General features: G+C 39.4%; 2 protein-coding genes across 5 annotated transcripts in view; one reads left to right on the forward strand and one right to left on the reverse strand.

Annotated features, from left to right (window-relative positions):
• The window catches only part of LOC106874200 (protein SHQ1 homolog), a 49,366-nt gene that overhangs the window by 27,630 nt on the left and 3,972 nt on the right, over nucleotides 1-17,764 (reverse strand). Inside the window, exons 1-4 of one of the 4 annotated variants that reach the window (XM_089348433.1) lie at nucleotides 14,695-14,713; nucleotides 5,069-5,155; nucleotides 3,419-3,486; nucleotides 103-161 (exon numbers count right to left, since the gene is read on the reverse strand). In XM_089348433.1, the coding sequence (XP_089204559.1) occupies nucleotides 103-161; nucleotides 3,419-3,486; nucleotides 5,069-5,143 (202 nt within the window). In that variant the 5' untranslated portion in view covers nucleotides 5,144-5,155; nucleotides 14,695-14,713. Of the gene's footprint in view, nucleotides 1-102; nucleotides 162-3,418; nucleotides 3,487-5,068; nucleotides 5,156-11,080; nucleotides 12,777-14,694; nucleotides 14,714-17,764 lie in introns of those variants that run through there. The other 3 variants (XM_014921856.3, XM_052978433.2, XM_052978435.2) reach the window with 3 other exon arrangements.
• Nucleotides 14,747-17,764, forward strand: part of LOC106874202 (uncharacterized) — a 41,110-nt gene continuing 38,092 nt past the window's right edge. Inside the window, exon 1 of the mRNA XM_089348458.1 lies at nucleotides 14,747-14,882. The gene's annotated coding sequence lies outside the window, so the exon portion shown is untranslated. The remainder of the gene's footprint in view (nucleotides 14,883-17,764) is intronic.

Genomic DNA, 17,764 nt, shown 5'->3' on the forward strand with positions numbered 1-17,764 from the left:
AAGATAAAAGATGATAATGAATGCTTCACTTGATGAACACAAATCAGAATGAGAAAAAATATACAATCTTTAGTGAAACGTTTCAGAAACAGAATACATTACCATCATTATAAGTGCATGTCTCACGACCATCTTCATCAAGTTTCCCTGGCAGATGGAGTCTGTGAAATGTTAAGAATTATAGTTTAGCAATGATATATCAAGAAAAATGAAACAAGGTCACATATTTAAAAGATATTAACCTCTTAGTATTACTTTGTCAAATGTAATGTTTATTTATTCACATTGTTTTCAACTAATCAATTTTCATCTTGTAGCTTTGAGATGTCAATGATGTGACTGTGTATTTTCAAAATGACATCGTAGGGTAGGTGTGAAAGGCATGATCTGGCCAGTTTGAACATAAAACAAGTAGAATATTTGAGCCAGATCTGGACAGATTAAATGTTAAACGATTGGTTTCAAATTTTTGCACAAGGCCAGCAATTTCAGTTAAGTCAATTACATCAAGCCCAATGCTTGACTGGTATTTTATTTTATCAATCCCAAAAGGATGAAAGGCAAAGTTGAGCCTGGTGTCATTTGAACTCAGAACATGAAGACATTAAAATACTCAAAATTGTCGATCTTCAGTATCCACTCAAATACTAGACTGGATCCATTGCATGGTTGTAATTATAGTATAACCTAAAGTGACACATTAATTGGTACATAAGTGTATATAATATATTACAAAGTAGAATGTATGTGAAGCCACAGTGCTTGACCAGTTATCTCACAGCCATAAGTTCAACTTTCATCGAAGCCATTGTGTTGTCTTTAAAGTAAGACATGAAAAACCACAGTTCGCTCAGTTTGTTCTGACCAACATAAAACATAACTTCATTCTCATTACATGAAGCAGTTGGTTGTTTAATTAATCAGGTGGCACAGGGAGGCACTCTCCTCCAAGGACTAGTGTGATGGTGTCATAGTTTACAAAACATAAAAGAAATTCACAGGAGACCATTTTTATTAATGAGTAAATAGGGAATAAATAAGGGAAGGTCTAGCTCTTTAATTCCAGTGAAAAGTTCGATAATTTTAACTGGTGTAAGAAGTTCTGGTAATTGTGAGAGAGATAGTGATGTTGTTGTTGTGACAATTGAAGTAAAGGCTATACAGGACCATTAAGTTTTTTCTATCTTCTTAGTCAGGAGGGAAAGCTGTACCCATGACCCTTCAAAGGGGCCCTAAGATTGGTAGGGAAAAGGGAGGGAGCTTTCCTCAAACCAGAGACCTAAGCTTGCGACAGTACACCCCACTGCACTAGTACCAAAGAGCCTGATGTGAGGATCAAACTTGGTGATGGACTAACTCTACTACCTAACCAGGCTATGATTGAACTTAGAACACAAACATCCAGAACAAATACTGTATCGTGTCCAGTTCTTGCAACCCACTAAAGGATGAGGGGCAAAGTTGGTGCAAAATAAACAATGTTTAAGGCCAAAGGGAAATGGAGAAGGTGGGAGCCAGAGATAATTGGTAACCTAACCTAGAAAGTCACTTCAAGAATATACAGAATGGAAGGATGTGAGAAGACCAGGAGAAAGAGAGATAAAGAGGTAGCATGAGATAATCAGTAGGGACCCAAGATATTTTAGGTTTAAAATGTCTTAATTTTTTTAATTATTTATAGGAAGCACACAAAGAAAATGCCTTCATTTAGAGACCCACACAAATGCAGATACATCCAAAAACAAGTACTTAGGAATATACATGCATACATAAATATACTGATGACATACATACATATGAACACTGATATACATATACACATACATACATATGTATATACTGATACAAACATATACATAAATATACCAATATTCACATCAGCATATCTGAGTTCAAATTCTGCCGAGGTCGATTTTGCCTTTCATCTTTTCGGGGTCGATAAATTAAGTACTGGTTGTGTACTGAGGTTGATCTAATCGATTGCACCTGCTCCCCAAAAATTTCAGGCCTTGTGCCTAGAGTCATCATCGTTTAACATCCATTTTCCATGCTGGCATGGGTTGGATAGTTCGACTGAGGGTTGGTGAGCCAGAAGGCTGCATCAAGCTCCAATCTGATCTGGCAAAGTTTCTACAGCTGGATGCGCTTTCAAACGCCAACCACTCCGAGAATATAGTGGGTGCTTTTACATGCCACCAGCACGAAGGCCAGTCAGGCGGTACTGGCATCAGCCACACTCAAATGGTGCTTTTTACATGTAAAAAGGCATATAAAACACACCCACTACACTCTCAGAATGGTTGGCATTAGGAAGGGCATCCAGCAGTAGAAACATTGCCAGATCAGATAGGAGCCTAGTGCAGCCTTCTGGCTCACCAGTCCTCAGGCAAACCGTCCAGCCCATGCCAGCATGGAAAGTAGACGTTAAACGATGATGATGATGATGATGATGACACGAGGGCCAGTCAGGTGGTACTGGCATTGACCATGCTTCAATTGTGCTTTTTACGTACCAGTTATCTTTCTTATAAACCAGAATCACTTCAGTTGATTCCCATCCTTCATTCTTACATTGTCCTGCTTCATTCACGAATTACAGCAATCACCCCAACCTCCTATGTTACCAAATTCTCTCTCTCTCCCTCTCTATTGGACCACTTCATAGGGACTGACCCCCATGACCGCTTCTTCCCTTTGCACTATATTATTATTATCTACACTCACTCTTTCAACCCACACTCCATCATCACTCTCTCTCTCTCTCTCTCTCCTGATGTTCAATCTACTGTACTGCCACTCAACACCTCCATCTCATATACATTCCTAATCCCTAGTCATCACCTACTCTCCATTACCTTCTGTCCAACTCGTTTTTATCAACACCTCTACCACCACCACCACAACAAAGCATCATAGAATCTGACTTTCATCCTGAGAAGACATTGATAGATGACAGAGGTAAACAGCTCACTGGATTCCATCCTGACTGTAATTGCTTTCAAAACATCAGTTCCACAGAACTTTCTGAGTATTTCAAGAGAAATGCTTCTGGTAAGAATGGTTAAATGATATTCTGAAGATCTACCAAACATGAAAACAGAATCAAATCAACGAAGAAGGCTCTACACCAATTTCCAACCTGCTTCTAGCAGTCAAGTCTCCCTTAAATTCCACTTTTCTGTCCTGGACGAAAGGCAGACCACATTAGATAATGCAATCGTAGTTTTACCATCAGTAATGGTCATGGTTGGAATACCTTGATAATAGGTATTCTTCATACAGACTGACTAATTAGGATGTTGGTTGATGGTGATGAAAATTGAAAAAAATTAATCAATAAAAGTTAACACATCTTAAAGTCCAAGAACTTGATAAAACTATTTCATGCAAACAGTTTCAAATAGATTTGATAACTTACCGTAAATAATAGGGTGTGGAATAAAAGATGAACTCATCATCATCAATAAGAATTTCTGTGTCAGAAATCTGAGAAAGAAAGAGAAAACAGACAAAAAAAGATTTCAATTCAAAACTGATAAATTCCTCACTGTAGAATATGATTTCCTCACACTTCCAACTTTGCTACTAAAGAGTAGCAACTATCCAGAAGAAATTGTGGGGCAACAGAGGAATTTGGCTCAGATTATGGAGTTTCACATATTTGTTCCAATTTGAATTTTGTTATCCTTCAAGGGTTGATTACACAAGCTATTTCAATCAATAACACATCCAGTTGAAAATTTAGGTCTCTTCTTACAAAGACAGCAGAAAGTTCCTTGACTTCTATACTCACACACACACACACACACACACACACATACATACATACATATATATCATCATCATCATCACTTAACGTCCGCGTTCCATGCTGGCATGGGTTGGACGGTTTGACTGAGGACTAGCAAGCCAGGAGGCTGCACCAGGCTCCAATCTGATCTGGTAAAGTTTCTACTGCTGGATGCCCTTTCCTAATGCCAACCACCCAAAGAGTGTAGTGGGTACTTTTTACGTGCCACCAGCACGAGTCTCAATCAGGCAGCACTGCCATCAAACACGCTCAAATTATGCTTTTTACATACTGCTGGCACAGGAGCCAGTCAGGTAGCACTGACATCAGCCACGCTCAAATGGTGTTTTTTATGTGCCCCCAGCATGGATGTCAGCAGTGCTTTTTACGTGCCACCAGCACAGGCATTGGTCATGACTACGATCTCACTTGATCTGCCGAGTCTTCTCAATTGCAGCATACCTCCAAAGAGAGACGACTGCGCGGGTATGGCCATGTGTTTACGTATGGATGAGGACAGTTGTGTAAAAAAAAGTGTCACACACACTAACAGTGCAACAAACCTGTGGCAGGCATAGACCCAGGAAAACCTGGGATGAGAGGGTGAAGCCCAACATTCCAAGGTCATGCTTCACCACCTCATCCCATGTCTTCCTGGGTCTACCTCTACCACAGGTTCCCTCTACTGTTAGGGTGTCACACTTCTTCACACAGCTGTCCTCATTCATACGCAACACATGGCCATACCAGCGCAGTCGTCTCTCTTGCACACCACATTTGATGCTTCTTATGTCCAACTTTTCTCTCAGGGCACTCACACTTTGTCATATATGCACACTGACATTACACATTCACTGGAGCATACTGGCTTCATTTCTTTCAAGCCTACACATGTCCTCAGCAATCACAGCCCATGTTTCACTGCCGTGTAGCATGGTTGTTCACACACATGCATCATACAGTCTACCATTCACTCTGAACAAGAGGCCCTTTGTCACCAGCAGAGGTAGGAGCTCCCTGAATTTTGTCCAGGATATTGATTTTAGCAGCTATGCTCTCAGAGCATCCTCCCCCCGCTACTGACTTGGTCACCTAAGTAACAGAAGCTATCGACTATATAATACAAAAAGAAAGACAAAGAAAAAACAAAGCAAGAGAAAGAGAAACAAAGAAAAGTTGGAAGAGATAGTTCACTGCCAGGTAGGAGATCTCTGAACTTATTACATTATTATTTAAAAAGTACAATGACTGATAAAACAACAAATGCCAACAACTTACCTTAGCAAGTACAGCATCAATTATAATGTGGAGGAAATCATCATCTTGACTAAGTTCAAATCGCGGAGTCAACATTATGCTTCTGTCCTGTTATGAGGAAGACACAGATAACCATTAAAAGGATGATGTCTAAACCGGCCAAATCGGGCCCAAAAATTCTACTTGTTTTAAGTACAACTGACCAGATCCAGCCTCTCACACCTATCCTACAATGTCATTCTAGAAATAAATTATTGCATCATCGAAATCTTGAAACTATGAGATAATGCAGGATTAATTAAAAACAATACGAAGAAGCATTACATTTGACAGAATAATTTGAATGCCAAAGGGTTAAATATTAAAATATTTATCCAAATAAGAAACACATCAAATGTCTACCCTTATTATCCTTTTAACTTGTCTTATTATATTGCACATGTATGTGGTCTGAGCACCTACCATAAATTAGGCCCAACTAATTACAGAAATCAGCTGGATTATTGTCTATCAAGTATTTTTGATGAGTTGTCAATAAATCAAAGGTGAACTTTTTATCTGCTGGATGATATCTTCTTAAATCATTATTATTATTTGATGAAAATTCTCAGCTTATTTTACTGGGTAAGATGGAAAGTGTCAGCTGCCCACAGCCAGCAAACTAAAGTGACATTTGTTTACTGATCGTGCTTCAAGAACCCTGCAGAGAACTCTTGCAGTTCCAAGCAAGGATGATTTTCGTAGGTGTTCTATCTTTACATTTGCACCAATCTTTTTGAACCATGTTGGTAGTTGAATGCTGATACTTCCAATCATGCCACCTACTACTGGTATCACACCTCCACTCTCTTCATTGCCCACAACCTACATATTTCCCACTTCAAGTCATCAAAGTTATTCATTTTTTCTTCTTCTTCTTTCTCTTTGATCCTGTTGTCCCCAAGACATGCTACGTCGATTATCGTGCAAGTATTTTCCCTTTTGTTCACCACAACAATGTCAGGTCTGATCAGACGGTCACACTGAATCATTACATCCCACAGGATTTTCAAATTTTCATTCTCTGTAACTTCTTCTGGAGTTTGGTCACATCACATTTTTGCACTTTGTAGGCCATCATTTCCACGGAGCTCCCAATGGATCGTTTTTACCACATTGTCCTATCGTCATCATCATCATTTAACGTCTGCTTTCCATGCTGGCATGGGTTGGACGGTTTGACTGAGGACTGGCGATCCAGATGGCTGCACCAGGCTCCAATCTGATCTGGCAGAGTTTCTACATCTGGATGCCCTTCCTAGTGCCAACCACTCCGAGAGTGTAGTGGGTGCTTTTACATGCCACTGGCATGAGGGCTAGTCAGGCAGGACTGGCAACAGCAATGCTCAAAAGGTGTTTTTTATGTGCCACCTGCACAGGAGCCAGTTCAGCAGCACTGGCAACGACCTTGCTCAAATGTTGTCTTTCACATCCCACCGACACAAGTGCCAGTAAGGTGATGCTGGTAATGATCACGCTTGAATGGTGCATTTTACATGCCACCAGCACGGGAGCCAGTCAGCGACCCTGCTCAGATGGTGCTCTTAACACTCCACTAGCACGGATGCCAGTCAAGCAGTGCTGTCATCAAATTTGATTTCGATTTCATATATATCATCATCATTGTTTAACGTCTGCTTTCCATGCTAGCATGGGTTGGACGATTTGACTGAGGACTGGTGAAACCGGATGGCAACACCAGGCTCCAATCTAAATTTGGCAGAGTTTCCACAGCTGGATGCCCTTCCTAACGCCAACCACTCAGAGAGTGTAGTGGATGCTTTTATGTGCCACTGGAACAAGGGCCAGTCACACAATTCTGGCAATGACCACGCTCATAAGGTGTTTTTATGTGCTACCTGCACGGGAGCCAGTCCAGTGGCACTGGCAACGACCACACTGGAATGTTGTTTTTCACATGTCACCGGCATGGGAGCCAGTCCGTGGCCCTGGCAACAATCACACTCGGATGTGGTTTTAACGTTCCACTGGCACAAGTGCCAATCAGGCAGTACTGTCATCAGCCGTGTCAGCGATTTTGCTTTGTTTATACTTGCCTCAATAGGTCTTCGCAAGCAAAGTTCACTATCAATATTTTCTCTATCTTCCATGCTTATAGTTCTTTCTTTTGCCAGCTTGATACCAAAGCAAAGCTATCACCCATGTATTTACAGCTTGGATTTTTATTATTATTATTGTTGTTGTTGTTATTCGGTATTCAATAGCTTCAGGCAAATTTCTACTGTATCACCTGCTACACCTCTGTGTTGCTGAGGTGTGTGTAGCATGTGTGTTCCTTTTTTTTTTTTTTTCATTGTTGGGGGAGTACAAACTCTTCTTTGTATTACATTGCATCAGTTTGTTTTGTTAGGGGCTTCAGCTGGAGCCTTTTGTGGTATTAGCATTTGTATTGTGTGTGTGTGTGTGTAATGTGAGCCCATGTTTCACTGCCGTGTAGCATGACTGTCAACACACAGGCATCATACAATCTGTCTTTCACTCTGAGGGAGAGGCCCTTTGTTACCAATATTCTTATTCTAGCAGCTATGCTCTCAGAGCATCCACCCCAGCGACTGACTTGGTCACCTAGGTAATAGAAGCTATCAACTACTTTCCCCCCTGGCATTTGATGGAGTCTATTTTCTGTACATTTTTGGTGCTTATTGTACCTGTACACCTCTCACACACAAAAACTAATTTCACTATTAACCTTCCTCTGATATTGCTGCACCTTTTATGTGTCCATAACTTACACCGGGTACATAAGGGATATCAGTTGGTCTGAGCATACTGCACCCACAATAACGGGCAATACAAAAATCATGGGAAACTAAACAAGATCAATCAGCCATCCCCTGCATATCATCATCATCATCTGAAATACAGATACAAACTGTTGTCCTTCAATGCCTGTAATTTATACAAGGTACATCTTTTTGACTCTTACATCAAAAGTATCAACCCAGATTTCATCACAGTCATGGAAACATGGGCACATTCTGCACTCTGTGATGGGGTTTTCAGTATAGCCAGCGACAACCTGTTCCGCAAAGGCCGCATTAATCACCATGGTCGGGGTGTGATGGTCTACGTTCGTTCAAACCTATCGGCAATTCGTTGTGATGATTTGAACCAATCTCAACAGGAAGTATTCTACTTGGAGTTGTTTACCGCCCCCCCCCCCCCCCACAAATTATCATCAAGACACATAACTTTTTGATATCCTCAGAGTTGCTGCATGTATCTGACTCATACACTGTTCACTTTCCAGTCATTTGTACAATACTGCATATGCCTTATGCACACTTTTAACAAGTTGTAGTGAACCTGAGCACTGTATACAATAATTTCATTATTATTATCTTATGGAATTTCTACCTATGCCTTTCCTACAGATCGAGCAGGGCCATCTACCTGAGGAGATTTGTGTTTGCTTTCCTACTTAATGACACTTTGATTTTAGCTAGGTTGAATCTAACGCCCTTCGATTCTAGGCCTCGCTTCCACACCTGAAACTTCTTCTCTAGTTCTGGTACTGATTCAACTATAAGAACAAGGTCATCAGCATAGAGGAGCTCCCAGGGACAGCCTTGTCTTAAATTCCTGTTATTGCCTTGGGAACTAAGCTGAACAAGAGGGGACTGAGGACTGATCCTTGGTGAACCCCTACCCCTACCCAGAATTCTTTGCCATACTTGTTGCCAACCCTCGCCTTACTGACAGCATCTCCATATAAGGCTTGTACAGCTCCCACCAACCACTCATCTATCCCTAGTTTCTGCACTAACCACCAGATAAGGGAGCAGGGACCCTGTCGAAGGCTTTCTCCATGTAAAGGACAGCCAAGAGGTTTATCGTTGACTACTTCTGCAGCTTCCTTACCTGAAATATAGCATCAGTGGTGCTTTTCCCTGGCACAAACCCAAACTGCAACTCATCTAAACTAACTCTCTCCCTAATTAGTTGGGCTATAACCCTCTCCATGACTTTCATCAACTGATCCAACAATTTGATACTTCTGTAATTATTTCCATCTAAGATGTCTCCTTTACCTTTGCAGCAATTGACTATGGTGCTGCTACACCAGTCATTAGGTATGATTCCTTTGTGTACCACCTGGTTAACTATACAGGTGACTAGACCATAACCTACACTGCCAAATATTTTAAGCATCTCAAATGTGATTCCCGAAGGGCTGGGGGATTTTCCTATCTTCCTATTCCTAATTGCTTTATTTATTAAGCTACGGTCAATTCGAGTAGCTGGTCCCTCAGTTGGGCTAACATTTGGCAGACTCTCCTCCCATTCTTTCTCTTCGTTTAGCAGCATTTCATAATGGTATTTCCAAGCCTCTTTCTCTGCAGAATCATTAAATGCAAGGGAATCATCATCCATGCAGACATATTTCTCTCCTTTGGCATCACGATTTTCTCTCACACATTGTCTTGCAATCCAAAACACTTTAAGTGTCTGATCCTCACGTCACAGAACATTGGCAAACTTCTTTTCTGCTACTTCTCTGGTTAACTATACCTACCTCCTAGCTTCCTTTCTGGCTATCTGACACAATTCCCTGCTATCCCCACACTTCCTGTCCTTCCAGACCTGTTTCTTTGCCCTAATGGCCTTGTCTACAGCATCATTCAACCACATCACCCTCAGTCTAGATGGGACTTATAGATTATAGAAATCAATACGTAATCTCTTCCTTCAAATCTAATAGGGATTAATTCATAGTTACATTTGATCTAAATCTTTTGAACCAATGGCTTCATCATTATCTAAAAATATATAATGACAGACTAATTATTCCTCATAATATTTTAATTTCACTCTTTAATTCGCTTTTTTCACATCTAATTTGCTAAAGTAGAACAAGATGTCTCTTGATAGAGTCAAATTAATAATGGAAAGCAATTTCCTCTTAGGGGTATTTTATCACAATAAAACAACACTCACATCCAGTTACTATATTATTGTGTAAAAAAATCTAGTGCTGAGAGCATGACATGTTCATATATTGAAACTTTGCTTCAGATACTGAAGTGCATGAGTCTGCTCCCCCTCTATGTCGCCCCTTGTGGGTAATAAAAAATTCGCATGAGTCTGCTCTTATTTCTCACTTGTCTAGTAACGTTATCCCCAGTCAACTATGAATCCAGTTGCTTCAAATGTGGTGAAAAAAATTAACCCTAACCCTAACACTAGTTTTGTGAGATTTGGCTGTTATTTCTAGCATGTAAATAGCCTGCTTGGGGGGGGGGTGAAATGTTTCAAAATTTTTTTTTTCAGAATCGGAATCTCCATAGCCTAAAACGTGGGATTCCGTAAAAAAAAATTAATTAATAAGGGGGGGGAAAGGTTCAGATTACATATAGTCCGTCTCTACCCTAATAACATTAATAACACCAATACTGTCGGTAATACTACTATTAGTGACAACAGCAAGTATAATAGTAATAATAGCAATTGTACACATGGACAGTATATCATTAATGGCAACAGCAATAATAATAATAATGTAGGTACTCATAATAATAATAATTATTATTATTATAAGACCAGTCCATAAAAGAGAATAGATAGGTCTGGAGAGAATGGAAAAGAGGGGGTAGCAAAAAATCATATCGGAAGGTAAAAAGAGAGGCTAGACATTAGGTTTATCTAGCTAGGGCAGAAACAGAAAGGAAGAGGTTTGCCAATGTCGTATATATATGGGACTAAGGGGCTAATGCAGTTACGCACCTCTCCTTGAAAAATACATCTTTTGCAAAAAAAATTTTCGGATTCCTACGTTTTAAATGTCTGAGATTACGAATAAGCAAAAAAAAAAAATATATATATATATATACAACGGGCTTCTTTGAGTTTCCGTCTACAAAATCCACTCACAAGGCTTTGGTCGGCCCAAGGTTATAGTAGAAGACACTAGCCCAAGGTGCCACGCAGTGGGACTGAACCCGGAACCATGGGGTTGATAAACAAGCTACTTACCACACAGCTACTCCTGCGCGTAGAACTTCGTAAATTATTTATCTCATGACAATAATTTTATCAATATCTCTCAGCAAATTTTTCATAAAGAAGTGTGAAATTTTTAGAAAGTTCTGCGGAAACAAAATAAAAAATGGGGCACCAAAGTGTTGTCCTCCTCCAATGTATCACTGCTTTTAAGCCGGCTGGGTGTCGTTGCAGATTTTTTATAAATTCTGTTTAACATTTTAAGTTCAATAAACGGGATTCAAGACATAAAACGAACGTTTTCTTGGTTATTTGGACGTCCAACCTAATTCATTTCATTTGTTATCATTTAATGTTTACAGGAACCAGCAATCTGAATTCTTTCGGGAATTAGCACATAAAGCACGACAGGCCACGATCGTGACAGTCAGGCACAGTTCGACGGGCCCCAATAGATGCATTTAATTTAAGGGGGTTTGTTGGGGGTCTAATGTCACTGAAAAGCTCCGATACAACCAGGAATGCAAGAGGACAAATAGTTCAACTAATGATATTTCAGATTATGCAAATCTTGCCTCAATTATTATACTAAAAAGATATTTTAACTATGGTAGTCTCAGTTCATGCTATGTAAGTGCAAATCCCAGCGCTTTATGGGTTAACCTGATTAACTTCATAGATTGATAGATTTTGACACATACCATCTGTTTTGAAGTCTAGTGTTTAACTTTATCAATTAAAATCCACACACACATAAACAGTGAATGGTTTTCATTGAATGTTTTAACATTTATCACCGTCATTTTTGGTTAAACTAAAAATAAAAGGCTGAGATTGAAGTCAGATTCATTAACACACAAGGAAAGAATTACATTAAATAAATACAAACAAAATATATATTTTATAACAGTCTTTTGTGTCTGTCCAATTTTTACATAAAATTATCTGAGGTAAATAAACTTACAAACAAATAAAACAACGGAATCCGAGGCAATTAGTGACGTTCTGCGATGACAGAGAATAATAGAGATTGTTTAGAGTGGAATATGTTTTGCTGCATTCATTTAAATACTTCTTCTTCGGTGAGAAACTTAAATAAAATCCAAAACGTAAATAAACACCGAAACTTCCAAATAAATAAAGACACAAACACCACGTGGGTTTTATATTGACACTTGACTTCCTTCGCTTCCACTTCCGGTCTGCTCTGCAGTTAATTACATTTAAAATGACTAATTATTTAAAAGATATAATTAAGCATAATCAAGTTTTGTTTCAGACCTTTTATAAGTTTAATCGTTACAGTATCTTCACTCGGCTAAAATTACTACACTGCTATTATAAACGGCATAACTACAGGGTTTTACCCCCCCAGACTTTGGGAGGTCATAACTTTCAGAAAAATGAATATTTTTTAATGAAATTTTCTATGCATATAGTATTTACTATGTAGAATCCGAATATAGAAAAATTTCCGGTGAAAGTGTTTTGGAATGAGGGTGGGGGACAATTTTCGGAAATTCCAACAGAGTCCACTTAAATTCTTCTTAACTTCCAGGAAAATTAATATTTTTTCGTGAAATTTTCTACAAATATACCTTGATGTATGTACATTTCGAGCATGTAGGAATTTTGAAGGAAACAACTGCAGGTTATTTTTGAGAAGCGTTCCCCACTCGGTGGTGTTTCGGAGCAAGTCGTCCATAATTGTTTCATTTTTCTCTATTATGTGCGTATGTGCATCCGTAGATTTCTAGACAGTGAAGAGAAGCCGTCATAAGAAAACCCTCCCAAAGTCTGGGGGGTCAAACCCTGTAGTTATGCCTTATAAACTACAAATGACAATAATTCTAGAGTTCCATAATCCCTGATGTATAAGTTTTCTTCAGCCCATTTCATGTTTAGAACATTTGAATATGCAGCAAAATATCTTTTATCTTTAGGCTAAAAATAATAAGTGATAAAGTCAATGTTACTATTTTACCCCAAAGATGAATTTGCTGAAAACATTTTTATGAAATAAACAGTAATATTTTATATAGAAAAATGTTTTGTGTTGCCAAGAATTTTATGGCTATCTTTCAGTATTAGTAGATAACGTTATTCACCCTCTTTTTCAGCCTAGCCTCTTTATTTCATATAATTTGACAATGATGGTTCAAAGAAATTAATAAAAGTGCTCCTGTCGTACCAGTACAATGTAAAAAGCACTCGTAGCCATGTCACGTAAAAGCACCCAACACATCTGTAAAGTATTTGGTGTTAGGAAGAGTATCCAGCCGTAGAAACTTTGCCAAAACAGACAACTGGAGCCTAGGCTCCTGTCAATCCGTTCTACCCATGCCAGCATGGAAAACAGACATCAAATGACGATGATGTTGTACAGAGAGAAGCCTAACAATAAATGTAGTGAAGTGACACAACTCTGGAATCCAGATCAAAACCGTTCAATCTTTGAATACAAGGTTTTTTTTTTTTAAACTCTTTAATTTCGTAATATACACTGTTCAAATAACAAATTACCTGAGTAATCCTCAAGAAAAGTCTAACTTCAAAGTTAAATGTTTACAAAACAAAAAATAGAAAAATATGGTTTTCCTTGTTGAATATAAGAGAATTGTGAATTACACGTTTTTAAGTTGCTCAAGCATTAAAATATGGATTTTCTAAGGCCTTAAACCACATAAGGTCACACTATAAGCAACACCAGGCCTTATTATCCCACACCACACTACATGACCTCACTGTTTGCTTTTTCAGTAGAGACCATACTATACACAGCACTCAACCACACATGACAAGACTACACCACACCAGCACACATCATGTTACCAGGCTAACGAGGGTTGGCCTCATTCAGTTGACTACTAGAAATAGATGCCAAATGGCTTTCATATCATACTACCATTCTACAAAAGAGAGAACATGTTAGATATTGCAGTTTTAGATATACTGTACTGAAAAAGCAGACAGTGAGGTCATATCTGGAACACCTTTGATCATTACCCTATAATATAGGACCTATATATCAAAGTGTATTTTTCATGTAAAGAGTTTTAGGCTAAAGTTCAAAGGTTCATTTTAACAGCAGGGCTACTTTTGAGGGGCTGCAGGTCAAGGTGTAATTTTTATCAGTAGCTAAATGATCTCATAAATAAATAAGAGAAAATTAAATATCAGTAATTATAATTTCAGTGGATGTGTCACAGTCACATTACACATGACTTTTTTTTTTTTTTTTTAAATTTTTGGGGATTCCTTTCAACAAGAGACATTACGATTTTGTCAATAGATAAATAAATTCTGTGTTTAAAAATATGGAGATTATGATTGCCTTGCTCAGTATGTAGAAAAGGAGTAGGTAGTAACTCTATAAGATGTACCCGGTGCAAGCTATGGACACAAGAGGTGCAGCAACATTAAAGGCAGGTTAACTAGCAAGTTAGTTTTTGTTTGTGGCAGATGTTCAGGTGCAATAAAGACTGTAAACAAACAGGAAACAACTTCTATCTCATTCCAGGGTGAAAAACTAGAGGTAGTCGATAGCTTCCGCTATCTGGGCGACCAAGTTAGTAGTGGGGGTGGGTGCGCTGAAAGTGTAGCTGCTAGAATAAGAATAGCCTGGGCAAAGTTTAGAGAGCTCTTACCCCTGCTGGCGACAAAGGGACTCTCACTCAGAGTAAAAGGCAGACTGTATGACGCATGCGTACGAACAGCCATGCTACATGGCAGTGAAACATGGGCTGTAACTGCTGAGGACATACGTAAGCTCGCAAGGAATGAAGCCAGTATGCTCCGTTGGATGTGTAATGTCAATGTGAATACCCGTCAGAGTGTAAGTATCTTGAGAGAAAAGCTGAACATTAGAAGCATCAGTTGTGGCGTGCAAGAGAGACGATTGCGCTGGTATGGACATGTGGTGAGAATGGATGAGGATAGCTGCGTGAAAAAGTGCCACACCCTAACAGTTGAGGGAACCCGTGGAAGAGGTAGGCCCAGGAAGACCTGGGCTGAGGTGGTGAGGCAAGACCTTCGTACATTGGGCCTCACCGAGGCGATGACTACTGACCGAGACCTTTGGAAATGTGCTGTGCGTGAGAAGACCCGGCAAGCCAAGTAAGATCGATGCCAGTGCCCCTGGACTGGTTCTTGTGCGGGTGGCACATGAGATGCACCATTTTGAGCGTGGCCGTTGCCAGTACTGCCTGACTGGCTCCTGTAGGATTTTCGAGCGAGATCGTTGCCAGTGCCCCTGGACTGGCTTGTGCGGGTGGCACATAAAAGACACCATTTCGAGCGTGGCCGTTTTCGTGCGGGTGACACGTAAAAGCACCCACTACACTCTCTGAGTGGTTGGCGTTAGGAAGGGCATCCAGCTGTAGAAACTCTGCCAAATCAGACTGGAGCCTGGTGTTGCCATCCGGTTTCACCAGTCCTCAGTCAAATCGTCCAACCCATGCTAGCATGGAAAGCGGACGTTAAACGATGATGATGATGATGATGATGATGATGATGATTCTGAAAAAAATTTCAAAATTTCAAGTTTATTTAAAATTCCACCCTTTCCCTCCTGGTTTTTGTACTACCCATACCTGCTCAACACAAACCTTCCAGAGGTTTTTATATTCCACCATTCATTTTGTTCATGCATGGATTTATGCTGACCAACAACCAGCAGATGAGATGAGGGAGGCCTCAGTGTGGTTGCTTAACATGTTAGAAACAACAGCTAAATTTCTCTCAGACCACCCACCTCTATTGTTATATAAAATAAAGGACAATATAGTCCAACATATAGAATAATGTAGATACAATCATAAGAAATATGATTTTCCAACATTTTATTCTTTTTTAAAATCACAACTCCTTACCTTCTGAGATAGCAATGCTCCTGAAATATCTAATTTAAGTAGGGAAACCAAGTATTGGGTCATCCCATAAATATTGCAGTTTTTTCATTTGCATGAACTAAAAGTTGGAGGGGGGATGGGATAAACTACCTACATCAATTTGCTATAAAAGCAGGTAGTAATTTTACCTTGTCCTTATTCTTAGTGCAAGTTTTGAAGAGTGCAGTCCGATTTTTAACAGTTATTTTTTCAAAGCTATAATGGAAGTGACAAAGAAGCATATTCAGCATATTTTGCCAGAAAATACGAGGAATGTTAATGCAGTATATGGTGATCGGACAATAAGCGTAAGCCAGTGTCAATGGTGGTTCCAGAAATTCTGAGCTGGAAACTATAGCCTAGAAGATGAGACTTGTCCTGAAAGGACATCCTGCAAACCCTGGTGGAACAAAATCCCATCATAACTGTTGAGGAACTAGCAGAGAAGCTTGGATTTAGTCAGTCAACCATTCATTGACATCTGAGTGCCATCGGAAAAGTCAGCAAATTGGATCAATGGTTTCCTCACAAACTTTCCAATACTAATCGTGTGCAGAGACTGAATATGAGCTCTTCTTTGCTGTCACATCTCACAAATGAACCTTTTTTGGACCAAATAGTGACTAGTGACGAGAAATGGGTTCTCTAGGAAAATGTCAACCACAAAAGACAGTGGGTAGGAAAAGGAGAAACACTGGCACCCCAGGCTAAAGAAGGTCTTCACCCATGTAGGGTGTTGTTATCTGTTTGGTGGCATATGAAAGGTTTAGTCTACTTTGAACTTTTAAACCCAAACCAAATGATAACAAAGGAGATCTACTGCGAACAGCTTGAGTGGCTTAAGTCAGCGCTAGAAGAAAAACGACCATCTTTGGTTTCATTACGGAAGGTGTTCTTCCATCAGGATAATGTTCAGCCACATACGAGAATGACATTCCAAAGGCTGGAGCAGTTTGAATGGGAAACGATGCCCCACCCACCATATTCGCTGGACATTGCTCCACCTGATTATCATTTATTCTGTAGTCTTCAAAATCATTTGGACGGAAAAAATATGAATTCTGTAGATGAGGTCAGAACAGTACTGGAGGAGTATTTTTCATCACGGACAAGTGAATTTTGGAAGAGGGGCCTTGCAAGTCTATCAGATAGATTGAAGAGCATTGTAGAAAATGAAGAAGAGATTTTAAAAGAACTTTGGTTATCTTAATTTTGAGAAATAAAAGAAGTATAAAAATAAAAACATTATTTATGGGATGACCCAATATATATCAAATGCATCATATCTTAATGCAAAAAAAGATTCCTAGCTCAACATCTAATATTGACAATAGAAGAAATGGGAAATTTGTGGACAGAAGGAGGTCTGTTATACCTGAGAGGGCAAAGTTTCAGATCAAAGAGAAAGACCAAGAAAGAGATCCTGCGAGACCTTCTGTTTGCTGATGTTTGTGCTTTGATTTCTCACACATTTGAGAAAATTCAGGAAATGTTTGACAAGTTTGCCGTGGAAGCTCATGCATTTGGACTGACTACCAGCATCAAGAAGACTGAAGTTTCATTCCAACCAAGGCCTGGGGCAAGACATACTCAAGACTCAAACATGAGGATAAACAACAAGCCACTCAAAAGGGTCACATCATTTAAATATCTTGGAAATACAGTAAACTTTAAGAGTTCTCTTGATGATGAAATCAATATTAGGATAGCTAAGGCTACAAGTGTTTTTGGAAGACTTTCCCATCATTTGTGGGATGAATACGATGTCAGTCGTCATCATTATCATCGTTTAACGTCCGTTTTCTATGCTGGCATGGGTTGGACGGTT

Source organism: Octopus bimaculoides, chromosome 1 (genome assembly GCF_046866305.1).
Source record: "Octopus bimaculoides isolate indiv1 chromosome 1, ASM4686630v1, whole genome shotgun sequence".
Taxonomy (NCBI): domain Eukaryota; kingdom Metazoa; phylum Mollusca; class Cephalopoda; order Octopoda; family Octopodidae; genus Octopus; species Octopus bimaculoides.